Genomic DNA, 27730 nt, shown 5'->3' with positions numbered 1-27730 from the left:
AGAAGACAGTGAATGTTCCTGAGTGGCCAAGTTACAGTTTTGAGTTAAGTCTGCTTGAAAATCTATGGCAACACTTGCAAATTGCAGTCTAGCCATGATCCACAACACCTTTACATACATTATATGACCTAGTGGGGCCTAACCCAAACCACGAAAACCACCCCCAGACCATTATTTCTCCTCCACCAAACTTTACAGTTGGCAATATGCATTCGGGCAGGTAGCGCTCTCCTGGCATCCGCCAACCCCAGATTCATCCGTCAGACTGCCACCTCAATTACCTCGACTAACCTGTGCTACATATTGACTATGTACCGGTACCCCCTCTATATAGCCTCACTACTGTTATTTTACTGCTGCTCTTTAATTATTAGTTATTTTTATTTTTTACTTATCCATTTTTTATTTATTACTTATTTATTTCAACTAGTTTGTTGGTTAAGGGCTTGTAAGTAAGCATTTCACTGTAAGGTGAACAGGAAGAACCACTGTGGACCGCCACGACATCCAGATACCCACTGGTCCAGTGTTTTAGAACCTGGACACGTTTAGAACCTGGACAAAAGTTTATTTGAAAAGCTTACGAAAGCTCTGCTCCTGTTTGTTGGTAAGTCCAGCAGACATGTAAAATACAACCATACAATACATTATTCAAAAAGGTACCAAAAAGTACAGTAAAAATAACACTTCCATCTCCATCTCATGGGGGTGAAAACTTATATAATCGAGGTACATTTGTGTTTTATTTTGCATTAATTTAAAAGTATATCAGTTTTCTTTCACTTTGACACTACAGAGTATTTTGTGTAGATGGTTGACAATAAAATTGCTATTATATTGCTATTATATCCGTTTTGATCCCACTTTGTGAATACAATTTGAAGAAATCCAAGGTGGGTGTGGACTTTCTATAGGCACTGTATTTCAAAATGTAAACAGAGAAGACGTGAGAAGAACAAAGGAACTCTCCTCTCTCCTCTCTCCCAGACATCGGACACCATCAAGTCTTCGCTAAACAGGTGGAACAGGAGTCATCATTGCTGACAGCTGTGTGCAGGGCTATAAAAGCGCAAAGTCTTCCAAGGGACAATTGAAGTCTGGTGTACAACCAAACTTATACTGTAGATCTACAGAGACATCATGAGAGCCACTGCAGCCGTTCTATTGGTCCTCTGTCTCCTGGCCGTCAGTCATGGTAAGTTACCATCATCTGAAACATGCTTGATCAACTTGGAGTTGAAGTTTTTCTTGGTGTACTCTACTCATATGTCTTTGTCTCCATAGCATGGGACTGTCGGGAGGTAGTAAACATCAAGAATCTGATGCAGATCGATGCAGGACTGGGGCAAGTGGTTGCAACGGACACAAGTCAAATCCCCTACTACCTCGTAGGTGATAAATGGATCCGCATGCCTGGTTACCTGAAGCATATCACTGTAGGACCAGCAGGGATCTGGGGTGTCAACAAGGACTATGCAATCTACAAGTATGTGGCCGGTAACTGGGTGCAAGCTGCAGGTAAGTGGAGAGCATTACTCAATATCTATCCAGAGGACACATGCTTCTTAGCTTTCCTGATACCATCAGGATGTTGAAAAAACGATTGAGATTTTAAATTGTAACTTGTAGGTAATTTGGCAGTACTCACAGATATGTGCTCCTTGTTTGCTTGTCCGTCCGTCTGTCTGTCTTTGTGGTCTTCAGGCCTTCTGAAACAGTTGGATGCTGGAGGTGACCAGTTTGTTGTGGGGGCTAACATGGACGATACTCCATACTGTCTGACAAGTAGTGCCACAGTTGGTTACAAGGGTCCAGGCTCACCCCTTCCATGGACAGGATTGCCAGGAGCTGTGAAGTACTACAGCTGTGGACCCTTTGGGTGCTGGGCAGTCAACAAGAATGATGATATCTTCTTAATGAGTGTAAGATCTGGGAAAGAGTGTGAGAGCTGGAGTAGAGTAGTAGAGGATGGAGAGTCTCAGTTATTTTAAAACTGTTTCATATTATAACTGGTGAAGTTGTCCTAAAACACTGATTGTATCTGTTTGTTTCCAGCTGAATCAAGACTGCCAAAACAAGGGGTGGAGTCACATTGACGGCAAGCTTTCCATGATTGAGGTGGCAACTGATGGTAGTGTCTTTGGGGTCAACTCTGCGGGTAGTGTTTATACCAGGTAAGGTTGCTACTGAACTATGTGTATGGTCCACCTCTCCCCCCAACAGTATTAACTTGAAAATGACTTGTAATAATAACTTAGAATAATGATGGTATACCTTTAATTATAACTCTTATCCTTACAGTACATGCCATGTGAATCTCTTTACACAAAAACAAAAATATTGTAGGTACATAAATAAAATCAGTTAAATTTAATCAGATCTAAACTTATAGGACTTATTAAGAAATGTGTAGCCAGTGTATGATAAAATATGTAAAAGTTGGATGTCCTGTAAAGCTACAGTTTGGGATAAAAAACAACAACTTCCCAGACACACCACCACTTGTTCTGGTAAACAGCTGAGGAATGTAGTTAGAGAAATGTAACCACTCTCACATTCATACATGGAGCTACGGATGCAAAGACACAACAATTTTTCTATTTTTTATTTTTAACATGTTTTTTAAAGCAATACATTGTTTGTTTACAATAACATTGTTTACAAACAATTGAGTAAAAGCTTATATTTTGGCTTCTAATGTGGTTGAATAAAGCTCAAGAGGCAGAAGTTATATTCTTCAAAAATCTATGGCTATATTTAATTATTAATGTCCAAAAATTGATGTACTTACAAAAATGGATAAGCTTTAAAACATGAACCCCAACCCTTTCTTCAACACAGAGACGGCATCACAGCCAGTAAACCAGAGGGCACCGGATGGAGCAATATCCCAATGGGCATGCTCATGGGCCACGTGACCTACGACCTGGGCCGTCTTTGGGTCGTCTCCAAGTCTGCCATCACCATGGTGTGCACACATTAGCCTCTTCTCTGCAGCTGAAGGCCGTTCGGGATCTGTCTAAAGTTCACTTGCTAACTCATTGATCTCTCTTTCAGGAAAAGCCTTTAGTTCATTAGTTCATAAAAATCCTTCATTTTAAAACCTATTGCTCTACCTATTATTTTCAGTTCTTCAATGATCTTATTGACATTTAAAAAAAATATCAATGAAGATTTTATATTTTCTTGACCACTCCTTGATTAATTCTTCAATAGATCTTTGCCATGGAGGCTATTTAAGTGTAGTGTATACTAGGGCACGGTCATGTTGCTCACAATCCACATGGGTTTTGCTGTGCTTCAGAGGTCATCAATAGGATTGGATGGAATCCTTGTCATTGTTTATTATCTCATTATATAATCATTTCCTGCAAAAATAAAGCATTCATTTTGAAACTATTGTAATTTCTGTGTTATTGTTTTTTTTAATGATATTGAACAGAGGGATTTTAGGTTGCTCTGCCAGTGGTGATTTTGCATCGAAATCTTGGTGGGGCAAACTCAACCATTTTTTTTTTTAGATACATGCCAGCAAAGCCACTGCACAACACAAACTGCCCACAAACTGTTAGGCCCTACATAAAGCTATCCCAACAGCAGAGCTTCCTTTCAGCACCATGGAGAGAATCCTTACCACCACTACACCTAGCTTTCAGCGGAGCCTGGCAACCTGGTCTCAGAGTATTTAGTATTATTCTGTACGTAAATCCGAGACACTCAATTTAGTATGACATGTTACATTTCATATGGGATGTATTCCTTTGTGGATGTCCATTACCATTTCGTATGATATGTTACGAATTACAATTGGTAGTATATGTTAAAAATGTGCAAGGCGTACAATATGTTACACATTCTGGCTAAATGTCTAACGTTAGCTAATTGTCTTTACTATTTTTAGTTAGGGGAATAACTTTTTCTTCCCTCCAAGCCTGAGGGCGCACACTTTCTAATGAAGATACGGCAAATAGGAGTAGCAATATCGTCCGCTATTATCCTAAGTAATTTTCCATCCAAGTTGTCAGACCTCGGTGACTTGTCATTGTTGATAGACAATAAAAAAAAAAAAATTGTTTCTGGCATGTCATGCCTAAGTTTGCTATTCTTGCCAATGAAAAATGCATTAAAGTAGTTGGCAATACCATTGGGTTTTGTGATGAACGAGCAATCTGATTCAATGAATGATGGAGAGGAGTTTGCTTTTTTGCCCAAACTTTCATTGAATGTACTCCAAAACATTTTACTATAATTCTTTATGCTATTTATCTTTGTTTCATAGTGTAGTTTCTTCTTCTTTCTATTCAGTTTAGTCACATGATTTCTCTATTTATGGTATGTTTGCCAATCGGTTGTACAGCCAGACCTATTTGCCATCTCTTTTGCCTCATCCCTCTCAACCATGCAACTTTTCAATTCCTCATGTGCCAGACTATAACACTTTGGTGCTTAGCAACCTTATCAAACAACTCTACAAATATACCACCTACCAAGTACAGTAGGTGGGTCACAAAGGAAAACAACGGAAGCTTTAAAATCACTTATCATGGCATCTTCGAATACTCGTTTTTAATTGTCTTGAAGGGCATTCTAGAGCGTGCATTATTTCTCTCTAACGAACGGTATATCAAAACATTACAATTCAATGGCAAGTTCATTCTTACTTGTTCTACATTTGAGCTGCTTTTGAACCTACAAAAGTTAAATTCAAAACATTATTGGCATTGTTGAATTTGATTATCATAATAGCAGGCCACGACTGATGGTTTGGTTAGCTAAACTGGTAAGTCTCTGTTTGGTTACCAAGACAACTATTGTAGCTATCTATACTGAACAAAAACATGCAACAATTTCAAAGATTTTACTGAGTTACAGTTCATTTTAGGAAATCATTAGGTCCTAATCTATGAATTTCACATGACTGGGAATACAGATATGAATCTGTTGGTCACAGATGCCATAAAAAAAGTGGGCCTCACAATGGGCCTCAGGATGTCATCATGGTATTTCTTTACATTGAAATTGCCATTGATAAAATGTACTTGTGTTCGCTGTCTGTAGCTTATGCCTGCGCATACTATAACCCTACCTGCACTCGTTTCACTGCAAACCGCTCGCCCACATAATGCCATACAGATGGACTGCATTAGGCCAGATTGACATACTGACAAATTCTCTAAAAAGACTTTGGAGGCGGCTTATGGTAGAGAAATTAACATAAAATGTCAGTCAGCTTGCCAAGTGCACGCTACCTCAAAACATGAGATATCTGTGACATTGTGTTGTGTGACAAAACTGACCTTTTATTCTCCCCAGCACCTGTGTAATGATGATGTTGTTTAATCAACAAGGCCAACTCAATCTACAAGTATGTGGCCGGTAACTGAGTGCAAGCTGCAGGTAAGTGGAGAGCATTACTCAATATTTATCCGGAGGACACATGCTTCTTAGTTTTCCTGATACCATCAGGGTGTTCTTGGAAAAATTATTCATGTTTCACAAGTTTAACATTGTTATTGCAAGTCATTTTTTAGTACTCACACATAAGTGCTACTTGTTTGATTGTCCGTCCGTCTGTCTGTCTTTGTGGTCTTCAGGCCTTCTGAAACAGTTGGATGCTGGAGGTGACCAGTTTGTTGTGGGGGCTAACATGGACGATACTCCATTCTGTCTGACAAGTAGTGCCACAGTTGGTTACAAGGGTCCAGGCTCACCCCTTCCATGGACAGGATTGCCAGGAGCTGTGAAGTACTACAGCTGTGGACCGTTTGGGTGCTGGGCAGTCAACAAGAATGATGATATCTACTTAATGAGTGTAAGATCTGGGAAAGAGTGTGAGAGCTGGAGTAGAGTAGTAGAGGATGGAGAGTCTCAGTTATTTTAAAACTGTTTCATATTATAACTGTTGAAATTGTCCTAAAACCCTGATTGAATCTGTTTTTCCAGTTGAATCAAGACTGCCAAAACAAGGGGTGGAGTCACATTGAAGGCAAGCTTTCCATGATTGAGGTGGCAACTGATGGTAGTGTCTTTGGGGTCAGCTCTGCGGGTAGTGTTTATACCAGGTAAGGTTGCTACTGAACTATGTGTATAGTTCCACCCTTTTTTCCCTCAAGTTGTAGTAATAACTTATACTTATTATTCTTTATGTATAAATCTTATCCTTACTGTACATGCTTTGTGAAGCTCTTTATAGAAACACTTAAATAGATACATTAATCAATTCCGGAAAGTGAAATCAGATCTAAACATATAATAGACTTATAAAGAAATGTGTAGACAGTGTAAGGTAAAATATGTAAAAGTTGGATGTCCTTTAAAGCTACAGTTTGTAGTACACAGACATCCCACCACTTGTTTTGGTAAACAGCTGAGGTATGTAGCGAGACAAATGTAACCACTCTCAAATTCATACATAGAGCTATGAATGCAAAGACAGACCCCACATGTTTTTTTGGGGAACATGTTTATCAAAGCTATACATTGTAAACAATGTTATTATAAACAAACAAACAAACAATTGAGTAAAAGCTTACATTTTGGCTTCTGATGCAGTTGTATTAATCTCAATAAGCATTTATAAGTTATATTGTTCAACAATCAATGGCTATATACAATTAATAAAGTCCAAAATTGGATGTACTTAAAAAATGCATAAGCTTTAAAACATGTGAACCTCATCCCTTTCTTCATCACAGAGATGGCATCACCACCAGTAAACCAGAGGGCACTGGATGGAGCAATATCCAATTGGGCATGCGCATGGGCCATGTGACCTATGACCTGAGCCGTCTTTGGGTCGTCTCCAAGTCTGGCGGCACCATGGTGTGCACACGTTAGCCTCTCCTCTGCATCTGATGGCCGTTCGGGAATTGTCTAAAGTTCACTTGCTAACCCATTGATCTCTCTTTCTGGAACAGCCTTCTGCTTGTGAATGCTCAACATTAGTTCATAAGAATCCTTCATTCTAAAACCTACTACTCTAACTATACTTTTCAGTACTTTATCTCTGTCAATAGTATTCACTGATCTTAATGATCTTGCTCACAAGCCACATGGGTTTTGCTGTGCTTCAGCGGTCATTCATAGAGATGGAGGGAATCCTTTTCAATGCTTATTATCTCATTATATAATCATTTCCCGCAAAAATAAATCATTCAGTTTGAAGCTATTGTAATTTCCGTTTTTCTTTTTTTTCTAATATTGAACAGGGGGGTTTTAGTTTGCTCTGCCAGTGGCGGTTTTAGCATGTACAGTCGTGGCCAAAAGTTTTGAGAATGACACCAATATTAATTTTCACAAAGTCTGTCACGTCCTGACCATAGTAAGTTGTTATTTTCTATGGTAGAGTAGGTCAGGGCGTGACAGGGGGTGTTTGTCTATGTTTTGTTTTTCTATGTTCAGTTTCTAGTTTTGTATTTCTATGTTGGTTTTGTTTGGTATGATCTCCAATTAGAGGCAGCCGGTTGTCTTTGTCTCTAATTGGAGGTCATATTTAAGTTGATGTTTGTCCCACCTGTTTTTGTGGGTGATTAATATTTGTGAGTAGTGTTTGTTTCTCCTCTGCGTCACGGTTTGTTGTTTTGTAATTTTCAGTTATTTGATGCATTGCATCATTTCACGGATTAAATAAATATGTGGAACGAAACACACGCTGCACTTTGGTCCGCTACTTTCGACAGCCGTGACAAAGTCTGCTGCCTCAGTTTGTATGATGGCAATTTGCATATACTCCAGAATGTTATGAAGAGTGATTAGATGAATTGCAATGAATTGCAAAGTCCCTCTTTGCCATGCAAATGAACTGAATGCCCCACATTTCCACTGCATTTCAGCCCTGCCACAAAAGGACCAGCTGACATCATGTCAGTGATTCTCTCATTAACACAGGTGTGAGTGTTGACGAGGACAAGGCCAGAGATCTCTCTGTCATGCTGATTGAGTTCGAATAACAGACTGGAAGCTTCAAAAGGAGGGTGGTGCTTGGAATCATTGTTCTTTCTCTGTAAATCATGGTTACCTGCAAGGAAACACATGCTGGCATCATTGCTTTGCACAAAAAGGGCTTCACAGGTGTCGTGTCTTTGGCTATGCCGGATTAAGTGATATGACATGCTAACTTATAAAATGATTTCTCTGTAATTAATATTACCTGATTAAGCTAATCATGTAAATGTAATTAACTAGAAAGTCGGGGCACCACGGAAGAACGTTTATAGAGCCGTTATCTTCCGAATAACCTCTTAAAATACTTAGTAATATTTTACATCGATAGCAGTCAATATTAACCCTTATCTTATGTTCAGTCTCATAATGAAAGTTGTAAATTCTTGGTTATCTTCACGAACCCTGGCTAACAAGTTGAATCAGCAATACAAAATTGGGTTTAATTATTTATTTACTAAATACCTAACTAATCACACAGAATTACAAATACACAGAACACCAATGATGTCATACAGAAAACGTCCCGGTGGACGGAACCTGGTTACACAAAGGAAAGGGGGTTGGGCTTGAATGAAAGAGCGGGAAGATTTAGGAACAAAGAAACAGCAGCTATGCTATCGTAAATACATTATCTTATGCATTCTAAATTACCGCCCATTTGGAAAAGGAAAATGCAATAAATATTTACTCTGAGCTGCGCTTCGGTAGATTGGTCGTAGATGCTGGCCGGGTTGGCCAACAGATCTTCCTGTAGTGGAAGAATGTCAATGGTGGTAAATTGGATACATGGTGGTATCTTCGTCTGTTTGTTAGACTGAATCCGTCGTCCGTCCTTTCCTAGCCCCCGTCGACAGCGGCTAGGAAGTATCACTTCTGTAGTGAATAAGCTCAAAGTTCATACCATTCGCCATCAAAGCTCACGCCGAGGTTGGCTTAGTTCTGTCCTTGATATGGTTTAGTTGACATGTGTGTCCTTCTAACGTAGAGGCTGCAGACCTCCCGCACTGGAACTCCTGAATGTCTTTTCGTCAAAGGCTTATATAGTGGAGAGGGGGGAAGGAGGTGTTTCATCGTTTATAACCCCTGTCTCTTCACAGGGTTGGGCCACTGATCGAGCAGGGCACTTTCCTTATGAAAACCCAATTCTCTCATTTGGAAGCTAAAATTACATTTAATCTCCTAACAAACAATTTCAATATCAAACATTTCAATTGCATAACAATTCCATGTGACTCTGATAACTAGAGGGTGTATACTTTCTCAGGTACAGTTTATGTCGTCCTGTCATCAATCATAATGTCCCAGATAAAATGAACTGACCTCCATACTCATTACGTTATCAAGCATTTTTCCAACTGGTTTTATTACCAAAATATGGTTCCTTTTCCCCATTTGTTTGATGTTCCCAGACTCTCTATATCTAACACAGGCTATTCAAGTCCTTCAGTAGGGTCAGAGAGAGAGGGGAAGGGAGAAAGGTATTTATGGGGGGGGTCATAAACCTTACCCACAGGCCAACATCATGACACAGGCAAGGATATTGCTGCCAGTAAGATTGCACCTAAATCAACCATTTATCGGATCATCAAGAACTTCAAGGAGAGCGGTTCAATTGTTGTGAAGAAGGCTTCAGGGCGCCCAAGAAAGTCCAGCAAGCGCCAGGACCATCTCTTACAGTTGATTAAGCTGCGGGATCTGGGCACCACCAGTACAGAGCTTGCTCAGGAATGGCAGCAGGCAGGTGTGAGTGCATCTGCACGCACAGTGAGGTGAAGACTTTTGGAGGATGGCCTGGTGTCAAGAAGGGCAGCAAAGAAACCACTTCTCTCCAGGAAAAACATCAGGGATAGACTAACATTCTGCAAAAGGTTCAGGGATTGGACTGCTGAGGACTGGGGTAAAGTCATTTTCTCTGATGAATCCCCTTTCCGATTGTTTGGGGCATCCGGAAAAAAGCTTGTCTGGAGAAGACAAGGTGAGCGCTACCATCAGTCCTGTGTCATGCCAACAGTAAAGCATACTGAGACCATTCATGTTTGGGGTGTCTTCTCAGCCAAGGGAGTGGGCTCACTCACAATTTTGCCTAAGAACACAGCCATGAATAAAAAAAATGGTACCAACCACATCCTCCGAGAGCAACTTCTCCCAACCATCCAGGAACAGTTTGGTGACGAACAATGACTTTTCCAGCATGATGGAGCACCTTGCCATAAGGCAAAAGTGGTAACTAAGTGGCTCGGGGAACAAAACATCGATATTTTGGGACCATTGTCAGGAAACTCCCCAGACCTTAATCCCATTGAGAACTTGTGGTCAATCCTCAAGAGGCGGGTGGACAAATAAAAACCCACAAATTCTGACAAACTCCAAGCATTGATTATGCAAGAATGGGCTGCCATCAGTCAGGATGTGGCCCAGAAGTTAATTGACAGCATGCCAGGGTGGATTGCAGAGGTCTTGAAAAATAAGGGTCAACACTGCAAATATTGACTCTTTGCATCAACTTCCTGTAATTGTCAATAAAAGCCTTTGACACTTATGAAATGATTTTTTTATACTTCAGTGTTCCATAGTACGATCTGACAAAAATATCTAAAGACACTGAGGCAGCACACTTTGTGAAAATGTATATTTTTTGTCATTCTCAAAATGTTTGGCCACGACTGTACATGTTGGTGGGGCAAACTGAACAAATTGTTTTAGATACATTCCAGCAAAACCACCACACAACACAACATTAAACCAGTGGTGTAAAAAGTACTCAATTGTCATACTTGAGTAAAAGTAAAGATACCTTAATAGAAAATGACTCAAGTAAAAGTGAAAGTCACCAAGTAAAATACTACTTGATTAAAAGTCTAAGTATTAAAGGTAAAGTCTAAGTATTAAAAGTAAATGGAATTACTAAAAATGTACATAAGTATCAAAAGTAAAAGTACAAGTAAAGATTCCTTATTTTAAGCAAACCAGACGGCACAATAAAAAATTGACGGATCGTTAGGGTCACACTTTAACACTGAGACAACATTTACAAACGATGCATTTGTGTTTAGTGAGTCCACCAGTTCAGAGGCAGTAGGGATGACCAGGGATGTTCTCTGATAAGGGTGTGAATCGGACCATTTGCTTTTGGGTGTCAGGGAAAATGTATGGAGTAAAAGCACATTATTTTCTTTAGGAATGTAGTGAAGTAAAAGTACAAGTTGGCAAAAATATAAATAGTAAAGTAAAGTACAGATACCCCCAAAAATACTTAAGTAGTAATTTAAAGTATTTTTACTTAAGTACTTTACACCACTGCATTCAACAATCCATTAATTGCAGTATAAGGGTGACAGACGCTGCCCACAAACTAGGGCCTACATACAGCTATCCCGACAGCAGAGCTTTCCTTTCAGCACCGTGGAGTGAATCCTTACCACCAATACACTTGGCTATCAGCGGAGCCTGGCAACCTGGTCTCAGAGTAATTCGTATTATTCTGTACGTAAATCCGAGACCACTATTTAGTATGATATGTTACATTTCGTATGGGATGTATTCATTTGTGGATGTCCATTACCATTTTCACACAATATGTTATTAATTATAATTTGTATTATATGTTACGAACTTGCAAAGCGTACAATATGTTACATATTCTGGTAAGGTGGCTAACGTTAGCTAGCTGGCTAATGTTAGCTAGGCTAGGTTAGGGATTAAGTTTAGGAGTTAGGTTAAAGGGTTAAGGTTAGGGGAACGGTTAGCTAAAAGGTTTAAGGTTAGGGGAAGGGTTAGCTAACATGTTAAGTAGTTGTAAAGTACCTAATAAATAGTAAGTAGTTGAAGTTGCTAATTAGCTAAATTGCTAAAGCTAGCTGTGATGAGATTCAAACACGTTATACGCCCACCCATCCACCCAGACTTAAGTAATCATATGTCATACCAAACCTAAAATATCATACTAATTTGAGTGTCCCAGACTTACGTTTATGAGACCAGGCTGAGCCTCGTCTGGCAGCAATACAGTTCATTCGGCCTAATTTACTGCATTTTTAAAATCTTGGCTGATATGGCTGATTTGCTTAAATAAATATGGTTTCCATGGATTCTTTGTGGATTTGTGTAACTTGATAAGAATCACTATCTGCTTCAATAATAGTGAATGCCGACATGAGTTTAGACTTTGAACCATACACGAACATTATTACATTTATGTTCAGTAAATTAAGGTTTGTTCTTATCATTAGCAAACGAGCTACGACGAGGTAGGTCTATTCCTACAGTACTTTCAAAATGGACACCGACAGAAATTCAGATGTTAGTTCAGATAAATTCAGCAATGTGTTGAGGCCTTAATACCTTTACTCTTCTTTTAATCACCACACACACAGAGAGAGAGAGAGAGACGGTTAGCCTACCATTTGAAGTATTTTATTAGGCCTTTGTGGTCTAAAAAGGAAGGAAAATACAATCACGAGGATGCACTTTTATAGGCAATATATTGACTCTCAGACAGCGCATTGAGCAAACAAAACAACCCTTGCTAAATCAACTGGAATTACATGGGTCTATAAACAAACTCTTTGTTGAAAATAAATATTTGAATGGAAAGAGACTGTCACTGGCAAACATGGTTACAGACCCAACAACATTGTATAGTGTCCCCTCCTCATGGAGAAAAACACCTGAGCTAATTATAATACACAAAGTAAGCAAAACAATTAAATGCATAAGTCAAAAATTACTTAAAATTATGAACAAGATACTAATGAGAAAGACCTATATAAGCAATATAACAATTGAGATGTACAAAATACGGCATAAGGGAACAATGAGCGGATAAGAGGGAAGCCATCATTTTGATTAAGACATTAATGAGCAAGTTTAAATGCCTATTTGTTTCAGCACTTTTGAAATGGACAGTAACAGAATGGGCCGTTCTTACAGTATTCTCCCTATACACCAAGTCAGAACCGTAGGATAAATAACAGGGGCATATAAGCAGACAATAAAAGCTCCTACAATATTCAATGATGACAGTTCTCTAAAACTGGCTATTGGCTACAGGTGCACCACCCGTCAGAACATTCAGCTACGTTTTGAGGGGGAGAGGGACCAAATTGTTATTGTGAGACACATGGGCTACCGGCTTACTACACAACATACAGTTAGTGTTACTTTCTCAGCTACAGTTTACATATCTCCCTGGCATACTACATAATTTATGCAGCCGTTTACAATAAATATTTTTGGACTCACCATTGTTGTGCTGTGCTCACTTGAACAGGAAGGTGGCATGGCAGTCCCTCTTGTGGGCAAACTTTGTCATCATGAAACTTTGTCATCAAAGTCTGGCATTCTCTGGATGAAGTCATGCTGGATTGATGCATGGCCAATGATTTCAACCTTTTCTGGCCCATAGTGTTGCGTGTGAATGTTTATCCTTTTAAGCTTGATAATGAGACCCTTTCAGACAGATGTTTTCAAGCCTTAAACCCAGACTTGGACCACACACCCTCTCCACCGAATAGCAGGCAAAATAGTGATTGCTTTGCGGCACTTGCAGTTAGCCACTGATTCCTTCCAAACCACTCATTGTTGAATTTGTGATTTCCGACTTGTCGTGTAATGTTTATGTCCAGCGGCCGATGAGCACAGAGATGTTTTATTTATAATTTATCTTCATATGACAAGGATTGTAAAGTATTTCCCAGTAGATTGTCAATGTGATTCATGATGATGAATGCTTGTCTAGCTAGCTAGCATGCTTGCTAAGATTTGGAAGGTATGATGTTGACATGATCAGTCCAATCAAAGCTACGGTATAACGTGTTTTGACGTCATTTTATCTGAACCAAAGATAGACATCTATGAGTGGTTCAGATTTTGGTTTGGACCGGACTAAAAACCAATGTCCGTGGACATGGAAATCAAGACCGGTCCAGACAGGACAAAATAAAAGACGTCCAAAAGGTGTCGGCATCGATCCGTGCTTATTGGGGTGTAGCCTACAGTGTCGCCTGAAACTGCATTTTATGAATGGCCATCTATATGGTAGGCCTACCATTGTGAAACACCCAAGAAAGAATGTCAGGTCCAACAGGACCAAAAAAAGACATCCAGTGGACAATGGCGTCGGCCTGTGCTTACTAGGGTGTAGCGTACCATGTGGGCCATCAAATGAATTTGATAAATATTGTGTTTGGCCCACCATTTGTAAAACAGGCTGTTGTGTCATACATTATATCTCCTGCCTGTAGGCTACAGAAAAGGTTACATACTATTTCTACCATATGCTATATCCACGTACGGGATCAAGCACATGCACCAACATTTTTTATGGGTTTAATCATAGAATTACATATACAGTCCCTAAGGATCTCTGTGGGCCTAGTCATAAAGATTTTTTAACTTTTCAAATATGTTACCTTCTATTGTGGCATAAACACAACCAATCAAGATGTTTTCATCTGATTGTCAAACTATAATTTCAAAGGGCTCCTTCATAGGCCACCCACACATATTTATCCACTTGCAAGATATTTCCAGCTTCCAAATAGTGTTGAGTGGAAAGAGACATCTGTTACACAAAACACCAAAAAGTTTAATGTCAAACTTGGCTATTGTCAGTAGGGTAGATTGTATGCGTCCACTGCTGTTCCCGCGCATTTCGGTGCCGGCCACTCATCTCTGCCTTGGCAAAATATCAGCCTTGGCAAAATATCAGGTCTCGTTGAACCACATCGCATTTGAGTGTAGGCTATACCATTGTTTTTCAAGTCCATTCGCTCATTTGTCATGCCTCTGACATGCAGTAATCAGAAAAAGGTGTGTAATAGCCTACAGTTTTTTGTGAATGGCTCATGTTTCACCTTGGCTCTATCTCCTACATGATATATGTTTGTGGAGCGTCACAGCGAAGCTTTTAGCCAACAGAGGTGCCGCTGGGAATGAACAAGCAAAATATTTTGCACCCCTGCCTTATCACAGGGCGGCATCAGCGCTCATCTAAAAAGCCCATATGCCGCTGGTTGAGAGAAATTGTAATGGTTTTTGTGCAGAATTACGTGAGGTTTTATGGGTTGTTGTTGAAGGTGGGTCTTGGTCAGTTTAGCTCAGAAAATGCCGCCCTCGTCCATGTGCTTCCATAGACGGCCGCATAAGAGTTCTGTATTACTATCCAAGTCTGTACCCAAACATTTTGAGCTTCTACTTCTAAAAATGCCTCTTTCCAGAAACAAGTCTCTAACTGTTGCCGCTTGCTATAGACCACCCTCTGCCCCCAGCTGTGCCCTCGACACCATATGTGAATTGATTGCCCCCCATCTATCTTCTGAGCTCGTGCTACTAGGTGACCTAAACTGGGATATGCTTAACACCCCGGCCATCCTACAATCTAAGCTTGATGCCCTCAATCTCACAAAAATGATCAACGTACCTACCAGGTACAACGCCAAATCCGTAAACACGGGCACCCTCATAGATATCATTCTAACTAACTCGCCCTCCAAATACACCTCTGCTGTTTTCTATCTCAGCGATCACTGCCTCATTGCCTGCATCCGTAATGGGTCTGCAACCAAACGACCACCCCTCATCACTGTCAAACGCTCCCTAAAACACTTCTGCGAGCAGGCCTTTCCAATCGGCCTGGCCGGGGTATCCTGGAATGACATTGACCTCATCCCGTCAGTAGAGGATGCCTGGTTATTCTTTAAAAGTGCCTTCCTCACCATCTTAAATAAGCATTCCCCATTCAAAAAATGTAGAACTAGGAATAGATATAGTCCTTGGTTCACTCCAGACCTGTCTGCCCTTGACCAGCACAAAAGCATCCTGTGGCGTTCTGCATTAGCATCGAATAGCCCCCGTGAAATGCAACTTTTAAGGGAAGTTAGGAACAAATATACACAGGCAGTTAGGAATGCTAAGACTAGCTTTTTAAAACAGAAATTTGCATCCTGTAGTACAAACTCAAAAATGTTCTGTGACACTGTAAAGTCCATTGAGAATATGAGCACCTCCTCCCAGCTGCTCACTGCTCTGAGGCTAGGAAACACTGTTACCACAGATAAATCAACTATAATTGAGAATTTCATCAAGCATTTCTCTACGGCTGGCCATGCTTTCCACCTGGCTACCGCTACCCCGGTCAACTGCCCGGTACCCTCCACAGCAACCCACCAAAGCCCCCACCATTTCTCCTTCACCCAAATCCAGATAGCTGATTTTCTGAAAGAGCTGCAAAATCTGGACCCCTACAAATCAGCCAGGCTTGTCACGTCCTGACCAGTAAAGGGGTTATTTGTTCTTGTAGTTTGGTCAGGACGTGGCAGGGGGTATTTGTTTTATGTGGTTCAGGGTGTGTTTGTAAATGTGTTCATGTAGAGGGGGTATTTGGTTTATAAGGTTTGGGGTGGTTGTTTATGTAGAGGGGTATTTGATTTATTAGTCCAGGGTTTTGGTTATTGTTCTATGTTAGTTTAGTTCTATGTTCAGTCTAGTCATTTGTATTTCTATGTTTAGTTAATTGGTGTTGGGGCCTTCAGTTGGAGGCAGCTGTCTATCGTTGCCTCTGAATGAAGGTCCTATAAATAGGTACAGTGCCTTGCGAAAGTATTCGGCCCCCTTGAACTTTTTGACCTTTTGCCACATTTTAGGCTTCTAACATAAAGATATAAAAATGTATTTTTTTGTGAAGAATCAACAACAAGTGGGACACAATTATGAAGTGGAACGAAATTTATTGGATATTTCAAACTTTTTTAACAAATAAAAAACAGAAAAATTGTCCGTGCAAAATTATTCAGCCCCTTTACTTTCAGTGCAGCAAACTCTCTCCAGAAGTTCAGTGAGGATCTCTGAATGATCCAATGTTGACCTAAATGACCTAAATGACTGAATGAAGGTCCTATAAATAGGTATGTGTTTTGACATGGGATTTTGTGGGAGATTGTTGCTGTGTATAGCTTTGTGCCTTACCGGCCTGTTCTTTGTCGTCGTGTATTTTTTTGTACATGTGTTTGTTTTGGTTTTCCTTCTTTATCCTTTAATAAAAGAAGATGAGTATACATTTTCCCGCTGCGTTTTGGTCTAAACCCTACGACACCCGTGACAAGGCTAGACAATCTGGACCCTCTCTTTCTAAAATTATCTGCCGAAATTGTTGCAACCCCTATTACTAGCCTGTTCAACCTCTCTTTCGTATCGTCTGAGATTCCCAAAGATTGGAAAGCTGCCACGGTCATCCCCCTCTTCAAAGTGGGTGACACTCTAGACCCAAACTGCTACAGACCTATATCTATCCTACCCTTTCTTTCTAAGGTCTTCGAAAGCCAAGTTAACAAACAGATTTCTGACCATTTCGAATCACATTGTACCTTCTCCGCTATGCAATCTGGTTTCAGAGCTGGTCATGGGAGCACCTCAGCCATGCTCAAGGTCCTAAACGACATCATAACCGCCATCGATAAGAGACATTACTGTGCAGCCGTATTCATCGACCTGGCCAAGGCTTTCGACCCTGTCAATCATCACAATCTTATTGGCAGACTCGACAGCTTTAGTTTCTCAAATGATTGCCTCACCTGGTTTAACAAACACTTTTCTGATAGAGTTCAGTGTGTCAAATTGGAGGGCCTGTTGTCTGGACCTCTGGCAATCTCTATGGGGGTGCCACAGGGTTCAATTCTCGGGCCGACTCTCTTCTCTGTATACATCAATGATTTCGCTCTTGCTGCTGGTGATGCTCTGATCCACCTCTACGCAGACGACACTATTCTGTATACTTCTGGCCCCTCTTTGGACACTGTGTTAACTAACCTCCAGACGAGCTTCAATGACATGCAACTCTCCTTCCGTGGCCTCCAACTGCTCTTAAATGCAAGTAAAACTAAATGCATGCTATTCAATCGATCACTGCCCGCACCTACCCGCCCATCCAGCATCACTACTCTGGACGGCTCTGACTTAGAATACGTGGACAACTACAAATACCTGGGTGTCTGGTGAGACTGTAAACTCTCCTTCCAGACTCACATTAAGCAGCTCCAATCCAAAATTAAATCTAGAACCGGCTTCCTATATCACAACAAAGCATCCTTCACTCATGCTGCCAAACTTACCCTCGTAAAATTGACCATCCTACCGATCCTCGACTTCGGCGATGTCATCTATAAAATAGCCTCCAACACTCTACTCAACAAATTGGATGCAGTCTATCACAGTGCCATCCATTTTGTCACCAAAGCCCCATACACTACCCACCACTGCGACCTGTACGCTCTCGTTGGTTGGCCCTCGCTTCATACTCGTCGGCAAACCCACTGGCTACAGGTAATCTAGTCTCTGCTAGGTAAAGCCCCGCCCTATCTCAGCTCACTGGTCACCATAGCAGCACCCACTCGTAGCACGCACTCCAGCAGGTATATCTCACTGGTCACCCCCAAAGCCAATTCCTCCTTTGGTCGCCTTTCCTTCCAGTTCTCTGCTGCCAGTGACTGGAACGAACTGCAAAAATCACTGAAGCTGGAGACTCATATCTCCCTCACTAGCTTTAAGCACAAGCTGTCAGAGCAGCTCACAGATCACTGCACCTGTACATAGCCCATCTGTAAAGAGCCCATCTACAGTGGGGCAAAAAAGTATTTAGTCAGCCACCAATTGTGCAAGTTCTCCCACTTAAAATAATGAGAGAGGCCTGTAATTTTCATCATAGGTACACGTCAACTATGACAGACAAAATGAGAAAAAATATCCAGAAAACCACATTGTAGGATTTTTAATGAATTGGAAAATAAGTATTTGGTCACCTACAAGCAAGCAAGATTTCTGGCTCTCACAGACCTGTAAGACCAAAGAGCTGTCAAAGGACACCAAAAACAAAATTGTAGACCAGCACCAGGCTGGGAAGACTGAATCTGCAATAGGTAAGCAGCTTGGTTTGAAGAAATCAACTGTGGGAGCAATTATTAGGAAATGGAAGACATACAAGACCACTGATAATCTCCCTCGATCTGGGGCTCCACGCAAGATCTCACCCCGTGTGGTCAAAATGATCACAAGAACGGTGAGCAAAAATCCCAGAACCACACGGGGGACCTAGTGAATGACCTGCAGAGAGCTGGGACCAAAGTAACAAAGCATACCATCAGTAACACACTACGCCGCCAGGGACTCAAACCCTGCAGTGCCAGACCTGTCCCCCTGCTTAAGCCAGTACATGTCCAGGCCCGTCTGAAGTTTGCTAGAGAGCATTTGGATGATCCAGAAGAGGATTGGGAGAATGTCATATGGTCAGATGAAACCAAAATATAACTTTTTGGTAAAAACTCAACTCGTCGTGTTTGGAGGACAAAGAATGCTGAGTTGCATCCAAAGAACACCATACCTACTGTGAAGCATGGGGGTGGAAACATCATGCTTTGGGGCTGTTTTTCTGCAAAGTGACCAGGACGACTGATCCGTGTAAAGGAAAGAATGAATGGGGCCATGTATCGTGAGATTTTGAGTGAAAACCTCCTTCCATCAGCAAGGGCATGGAAGATGAAACGTGCCTGGGTCTTTCAGCATGACAATGATACCAAACACACCGCCCGGGCAACGAAGGAGGGGCTTCATAAGAAGCATTTGAAGGTCCTGGAGTGGCCTAGCCAGTCTCCAGATCTCAACCCCATAGAAAATCTTTGGAGGGAGTTGAAAGTCCGTGTTGCCCAGCGACAGCCCCAAAACATCACTGCTCTAGAGGAGATCTGCATGGAGGAATGGGCCAAAATACCAGCAACAGTGTGTGAAAACCTTGTGAAGACTTACAGAAAACGTTTGACCTGTGTCATTGCCAACAAAGGATATATAACAAAGTATTGAGATAAACTTTTGCTATTGACCAAATACTTATTTTCCACCATAATTTGCAAATAAATTCATTAAAAATCCTACAATTATTTTTTCTTCCTCATTTTGTCTGTCATAGTTGAAGTGTACCTATGATTACAGGCCTCTCTCATCTTTTTAAGTGGGAGAACCTGCACAATTGGTGGCTGACTAAATACTTTTTTGCCCCACTGTATCTACCTCATCCCCTTACTGTATTTATTTTATTTATCTTGCTCCTTTGTACCCCAGTATCTCTACTTGCACATTCATCTTCTGCACATCTGCCATTCCAGTGTTTAATTGCTATATTGTAATTACTTCGCCACCATGGCCTATTTATTGCCTTATCTCCCTTATCTTACCTCATTTGAACTCACTGTATATAGACTTTTTGTTTTCTTATTTTCTACTGTATTATTGACTGTATGTTTTGTTTATTCCATGTGTAACTCTGTGTTGTTGTATGTGTCGAATTGCTATGCTTTATCTTTAACAGGTCGCAGTTGCTGTTGAGAACTTGTTCTCAACTAGCCTACCTGGTTAAATATAGGTGAAATTAAAAATTAAAAAATAATCCTTCCTAATGAGCGGGCCGGCCCTGCTTAGAGGGTAGGTACAGGGTACGACTGCAGTAAAATAAAGCTATACACAATTAAGACAAGCACACAACTCAGAATGGAGTCTATTTCATAAAAATAAAGCAGTAATCATTTGTCGCTCAAACCCTTCAGACTTTACAGACGTTTTTGTGAGAAGAACCGTTTTCAGGATCTGCCCTGGTCTCACAAGCACTGCTCTAGCTCAGCCCCCATTAGTCACACAGGCTAATGGTTGGTCTCAATGGATGCAGAATAAATAGACTCATGCAATGCAGCTCAAACACTCAATTTTTCAAAGGGGTTGGAAGCACTAAATCACGGAAATGATATTGTGGGATTCAAGGCATTTTGAACACATGAACCCCACCTCTTTCTTCAACACAGAGTCAGCATCACAGCCAGTAAACCAGAGGGCACTGGATGGAGCAATGTCTAAATGTGCAGGGATTGACGGTAAGGATTGTCCTATTGCCTCCTGGGGAAAGTGAACTGACCAGTCACGCAAGTTAAGCCTGCTCTGAGGTAGCCCCACTGCTCTGAGGTAGCATCATTGGGCCGGTGATATAAAACAGTGAATTCAAGCCAACTGAAACTAACTCCAGTAGTCCTAACCTAAAACTAATCTTTCTGGTTCCTCTACATTTAAGTGTAGTGAAAGACAGACAATGTATGGCAGTCAGGCTATTTGAGCCTGTTCTGAGATTTCTTTGACATAACAACCAAAATACATACGTCCACCCCTATGTGTAGTTAAAGGCACTTCTGAGTGTAAACAGCTCATTTACATTTTCAGGCAAGTGATCCAATCTTCAGGTAAACAAAAAAATACTCCTGACTTGCCCAATGGGCAGGTGCCTTTCAGACTTTAATGTAAATCCCTGATGTGCATGAAGCACGTGACCTACGACCTGTGTCGTCTTTGGGTCGTCTCCCCGTCTGGCTTCACCATGCAGTGCACACATTGAGAATAATTAGTAGTGGGCAAAAACATCCATCATTCTGTATGAGCAAGGCATTTGAGAATGCAATCCTTGTCATAGCTCATCATCTCTCATATTACATCATGATCATAGCCCAATCTACTATTTGTGTGCAATAACTAGGCACTCAGTCAAGGTTCAAATGTTCATAGTTCAATGCTAGATGAGCAATCAGCATCTCATAATTACGCAGCATAATAGGCATCCCATAACTAGTCATCAATCAATGCTCAAATAGTTAGGTTGTTGACACGACATAAACACCTTACCTAAATGTACACTTTAAAACATTTCACTTGGAAAAATTCCAGTGAGCTTCGATATGGCTGTACTTAAAATTGGGTAATTGTTCAGCTGACATGGAATACTCCATCAACCCAATGATTTCTGCTCAGTGTAAAACAATTTTCAAGTTAAATATTGAAGTTTGCCTTTGCAACACAGATAGCTGAGTTGATCAAACAAGGGAGTATAATTTGCTGAGACTGACAACTTTAGAATACTCTGTTGGCTGAAAATGCATGTCTCATTAACATATTTCGCAGTGTGCAACCACTGAAATAACAGGCAAGTCTTGTCAATGTTGATATACCCTGTATGGTTGTGATGTCACGCCCTGACCTTAGAGAGATGTTTATTTTCCTCTAGTTTGGTTAGGTCAGGGTGTGATGTGGCGTGGGCAATCTAGTTTGTCTATTTCTTTGTGTTGAGCTGAGTATGGTTCCTAATCAGAGGCAGCTGGCTATTGTTGTCTCTGATTAGGAATCATACTTAGGCAACCCTTTTTCCCCCACCTTTAGCTGTGGGATCTTGTTTTTTTGTAGCTGCCTTTGAGCAGCCCCAGAACGTCACGTTTTCGGTTTGCGCCTGTTTGTTGTTTTGGTGAGTTTCATTTTCATTAAAAAGGTGTGGAATTCCATGCACGCTGCGCCTTGGTTTATTTATGATTGGGAGTTCGAAGATAGAGATCGTGACATGTGATTCATTGTGGTTAAATAAAAAGCAACAGATTTGGTTTCCTTCCCTGTTTCGGCAGCCTCCCTGAATCTCCATCCGACACTCTAAAATGTAGATGACTGTCTTTAGCAAATTGTTAAACAAATGATTCACTAGGTTTGTCAGTTGTGTTTGATCTGATCAAATGCCACTTGTCAAAACAACAGGGTTCTTGGCGCATATGCAGTTGATAATGTGTAAAAAAAAATACAAGTAATTTGAGTACATTAGCTTTTCAATGGATCACAAACTGTTTGTGCATATTGATTATTGATTTTTTAAATTTTTTTGTACAATAAATGGAACTAACTAGAAATCGTGAAAACGGGTTTGCCCTGTCTACACTAGTGAGATTGTTGTATCTGGTCTGTGGTTACTCAGGCCAGGTTTCATAGAAGCCACAGTCTTGTCGTGCGTGGAGAAATAGTTATAACATTGTTTCGTGAATTAAGGTATCAATGTTCTTAAACCGAACTTCAATTAAACTACTCAGTCTGCCCCCCAGAGTGTGTAAGATTCTGGTTGAATGAAGCAGACGGATAGCCAGCCTACAAGGGTCAAAACGTTTATGAGACCTCTGAAAATCCTTACAATGTACAAAGCCTTTTAGATTAACACACACACACACACACACCAGTAGAGAACTCCACCCCACTTTAGGCGGCTGTATTTTTTTTCCACAGTACACATACATTCCTTATCAACCTTGGTACCTGTCTTCTAATCTCCTGCCCACTAGCCGTTCCCAGGCCGTTGTTACTCCCCCTAACTTAGGGAGGCCTCTTCTCCTGTTTCTTTCCCAAGGTCGTCTTATCAACTCTGCCCTGCTCATTTTAAGTGTCTTATTCACACACATCATTGGAATATAGTTTTTAACCCATTATTATAGCCTTATTTTGAATTAATATCAAATCAAATGTATTTATATAGCCCTTCTTACATCAGCTGATATCTCAAAGTGCTGTACAGAAACCCAGCCTAAAACCCCAAACAGCAAGCAATGCAGGTGTAGAAGCACGGTGGCTAGGAAAAACTCCCTAGAAATGCCAAAACCTAGGAAGAAACCTAGAGAGGAACCAGGCTATGAGGGGTGGCCAGTCCTCTTCTGGCTGTGCCGGGTGGAGATTATAACAGCACATGGCCTAGATGTTCAAATGTTCATAAATGACCAGCATTGTCAAATAATAATAATCATAGTAGTTGTCGGAGGTGCAACAAGTCAGTAACACAAGAGTAAGTGTCAGCTGGCTTTTTCAAAGCCGATCTTTGAGAGTATCTCTACCGCTCCTGCTGTCTCTAGAGAGTTGAAAACAGCAGGTCTGGGAGAGGTAGCACGTCCGGTGAACAGGTCAGGGTTCCAGCAGGTCTGGGACAACAGGTCTGGGACAGGTAGCACGTCCGGTGAACAGGTCAGGGTTCCATAGTTGCAGGCAGAACAGTTGGAACTGGAGCAGCAGCACGGCCAGGTGAACTGGGGACAGCAAGGAGTCATCAAGCCAGGTAGTCCTGAGGTATGGTCCTAGGGCTCAGGTCCTCCGAGAGAGAAAGAGAATTAGAGGGAGCATATTTAAATTCACACAGGACACCCGAAAAGACAAGAGAAATAATCCAGATGTGACAGACTGACCCTAGCCCCCCGACATATAAACTACTGCAGCATAAATACTGGAGGCTGAGACAGGAGGGGTCAGGAGACACTGTGGCCCCATCCGATGAAACCCCCGGACAGGGCCAAACAGGTAGGATATAACCCCACCCACTTTGCCAAAATACAGCCTCCACACCACTGGAGGGATATCTCCAACCACCAACATACCATCCCGGGACAAGGCTGAGTATAGCCCACAAAGATCTCCGCCACGGCACAGCCCAAGGGGGGGGCGCCAACCCAGACAGGAAGACCACGTCAGTGACTCAACCCACTCAAGTGACGCACCCCTCCCAGGGACGGCATGGAAGAACACCAGTAAGCCAGTGACTCAGCCCCCGTAATAGGGGTAGAGGCAGAGAATCCCAGTGGAAAGAGGGGAAACCGGCCAGGCAGAGACAGCAAGGGCGGTTCGTTGCTCCAACCTTTCCGTTCACCTTCACACCCCTGGGCCAGACTACACTTAATCATAGGACCTACTGAAGAGATGTGTCTTCAGCAAAGACTTAAAGGTTGAGACTGAGTCTGCGTCTCTCACATGGGTAGGCAGACTATTCCATAAAAATGGAGCTCTATAGGAGAAAGCCCTGCCTCCAGCTGTTTGCTTAGAAACTCTAGGAACGATTAGGAGGCCCGCGTCTTGTGACCGTAGCGTAAGTGTAGGTATGTACGGCAGGACCAAATCGGAAAGATAGGTAGGAGCAAGCCCATGTAATGCTTTGTAGGTTAGCAGTAAAACCTTGAAATCAGCCCTTGCCTTAACAGTAAGCCAGTGTAGGGAGGCTAGCACTGGAGTAATATGATCAAATTCTTTTGTTCTAGTCAGGATTCTAGCAGCCGTATTTCGCACTAACTGAAGTTTATTTAGTGCTTTATCCGGGTAGCCGGAAAGTAGAGCATTGCAGTAGTCCAACCTAGAAGTAACAAAGGCATGGATGAATTTTTCTGTGTCATTTTTGGACAAAAAGTTTCTGATTTTTGCAATGTTACGTAGATGGAAAAAAGCTGTCCTTGAAACAGTCTTGATATGTTCTTCAAAAGAGAGATCAGGGTCCAGAGTAACGCCGAGGTCCTTCACAGTTTTAATTGAGACGACTGTACAACCATCCAGATTAATTGTCAGATTCAACAGAAGATCTCTTTGTTTCTTGGGACCTAGAACAAGCATCTCTGTTTTGTCCGAGTTTAAGAGTAGAAAGTTTGCAGCCATCCACTTCCTTATGTCTGAGACACAGGCTTCTAGCAAGGTTAATTTTGGGGCTTCACCATGTTTGATTTAAATGTACAGCTGTGTGTCATCCGCATAGCAGTGAAATTTAACATTATGTTTTCGAATGACATCCCCAAGAGGTAAAATATATAGTGAAAACAATAGTGGTCCTAAAACAGAACCTTGAGGAACACTGAAATTTACAGTTGATTTGTCAGAGGACAAACCATTCACAGAGACAAACTAATATCTTTCCGACAGATAAGACCTAAACCAGGCCAGAACTTGTCCATGTAGACCAATTTGGGTTTCCAATCTCTCCAAAAGAATGTGGTGATTGATGGTATCAAAAGCAGCACTAAGATCTAGGAGCACGAGGACAGACGCAGAACCTCGGTCTGACGTCATTAAAAGGTCATTTACCACCTTCACAAGTGCAGTCTCAGTGCTATGATGGGGTCTAAAACCAGACTGAAGCGTTTCGTGTACATTGTTTGTCTTCAGGAAGGCAGTGAGTTGTTGCGCAACAGCTTTTTCTAAAATGTTTGAGAGGAATGGAAGATTCGATATAGGCCGATAGTTTTTTATAATTTCTGGGTCAAGATTTGGCTTTTTCAAGAGAGGCTTTATTACTGCCACTTTTAGTGAGTTTGGTACACATCCGGTGGATAGAGAGCCATTTATTATGTTCAACATAGGAGGGCCAAGCACAGAAAGCAACTCTTTCAGCAGTTTAGTTGGAGTAGGGTCCAGTATGCAGCTTGAAGGTTTAGAGGCCATGATTATTTTCATCTTTGTGTCAAGAGATATAGTACTAAAACACTTTAGTGTCTCCCTTGATCCTAGGTCCTGGCAGGGTTGTGCAGACTCAGGACAACGGAGCTTTGGAGGAATACGCAGATTTAAAGGTTATAGGGTTTCTGAGTGAAATCATTTAGTCAAACCTTTAATCATATAATTTCCATTACAATCCACCCGATTGACTAAATATTTCACATACACTATAACACATCTATTTTTATTGGATTCAGAAATGTCACACAAAATCTAACTAATTTGGTAATGTTACACAAAATCTAAATAATTCAGAAATGTCACCCAAAATCAAACTAATTCAGAACATCATAGAAAACAAATGCATATACTGTCACAAAATCAAAGTAATTCAGAATATCAAGGAAAACAAATGCATATGCTGTCAACACATACTTATCGATGACTGTTCTAAGCCTATCTCCAATCATAACACTTCGGATTAGGATTTTCGTCATGATCTTCATTTAAAGAAACAGTCTTACTAAGCTTTAAAGATAGTCTCATCTAACATGGGCTCCTCATAATTGAATGAATCCTCCACCAGGCTCGGCGGTAAGTTTTTGTCATCCCACTGGTCTGAACTTGGAATCGGTCCATATCTCACCATCTGCTCCGTTATCGATCTCTCCAGAACCCTGGAAATGAGACCTCTCGCACACGGGACCAAACAACAACCACACAATACGAACACACTCATACAGGTGAAAGCAGCCCACACCACAGTGATTTTTTAGACCGGCCAGGGCCTTGGTCACTGATCCATCTGGAGCTGTGTTATCGGGGATGAAAGTACAGCACTCAGGCCCAAATATCACACACACACCACCCTTCTCAGCCAGAAGCATATCTAAAGCTATTCTATTCTGTAATACCATCAAAGTAGTCGCAGCTGTCTGTTCTGCTAACCCTTGAATCGCATCTCTGGTATAGTTGATGAAACGCTGCTGGTTATAATAGATGTAATTTATTCAGTCCACATTCTTATTGATATTTGACCACCAAAAAATACTTGATTCCAATCCAGCCCATATCTGATTCCTAGCTTTGAACTCATCAGGAACTCCCCTTGGAACCCCAATGCTATCAATGTAAATTCTATCGTCGAAGGACCCTGACGGAGCACTCCTTCTCTCTCTTCTACCTGGCACTAGGTCTTTGTGTCTGATAAGGGTGAAGGGCATGCCGAACTGTACCAATGCACAAGTACCGGTCCAATTCGTAGGCAGGCTAGGCCACAGCTTCATACCCCCACACAACCACCAGACATCCACTCTAGGCCTCTTATCTCACTAAAATCCTCAGGACTCAACCACCCAGTCAGATCCCTCATAGTCTCCGTCGTCGTTACGTTCTCTGTCCTATTGCATGTTCTTACTTCCCCTACATCCCGTCTGTGAGTGTTGTACCGGGCCAGACAATAATATTCTCCTCCCGCGACTGTGAAAGGTGGAAGTCTGGACCTGATGGGTACATGGGGATACAAATAATGCAGATCAGTACAACTGTCGTTGTCTGGCTTCTCTGCCTTCATAAACAGCTTTACCATACACGCCACACCCCTGGGTGAATTACTTCCATCGAGTGGAAAGGGAATGGTTGTCAACTGAGGTTTGGCTGTTGCGCAGGCATAGCATTCTTCCTTGACCACTGACCTAGCTGTATACTGAATCCATTCCAGCCA

General features: G+C 41.4%; 1 protein-coding gene and 1 long non-coding RNA gene across 2 annotated transcripts; both read left to right on the top strand.

The window, feature by feature from the left end:
• The first annotated feature begins 1086 nt into the window (after positions 1 to 1086).
• Positions 1087 to 3405, top strand: LOC115180268 (fish-egg lectin-like). Its single transcript, XM_029742219.1, has 5 exons — positions 1087 to 1195; positions 1285 to 1518; positions 1705 to 1922; positions 2056 to 2174; positions 2842 to 3405. The coding sequence occupies exons 1-5, from the start codon at positions 1141 to 1143 to the stop codon at positions 2981 to 2983; spliced, it is 768 nt and encodes a 255-aa protein (XP_029598079.1). The 5' UTR covers positions 1087 to 1140; the 3' UTR covers positions 2984 to 3405.
• Positions 3406 to 5333: 1928 nt separating this feature from the next.
• Positions 5334 to 6065, top strand: LOC115180056 (uncharacterized). The gene is made up of 3 exons (XR_003873025.1): positions 5334 to 5397; positions 5595 to 5812; positions 5944 to 6065. It is a non-coding gene; the product is annotated as an uncharacterized LOC115180056 (long non-coding RNA).
• Positions 6066 to 27730: the final 21665 nt, after the last annotated feature.

The sequence above is a fragment of the Salmo trutta genome, chromosome 40 (assembly GCF_901001165.1).
Source record: "Salmo trutta chromosome 40, fSalTru1.1, whole genome shotgun sequence".
In the NCBI taxonomy this organism is placed as follows: Eukaryota; Metazoa; Chordata; class Actinopteri; order Salmoniformes; family Salmonidae; genus Salmo; species Salmo trutta.
Note: the sequence above shows the minus strand (reverse complement) of the source record. Positions and strands in the feature narration are given on the sequence as shown.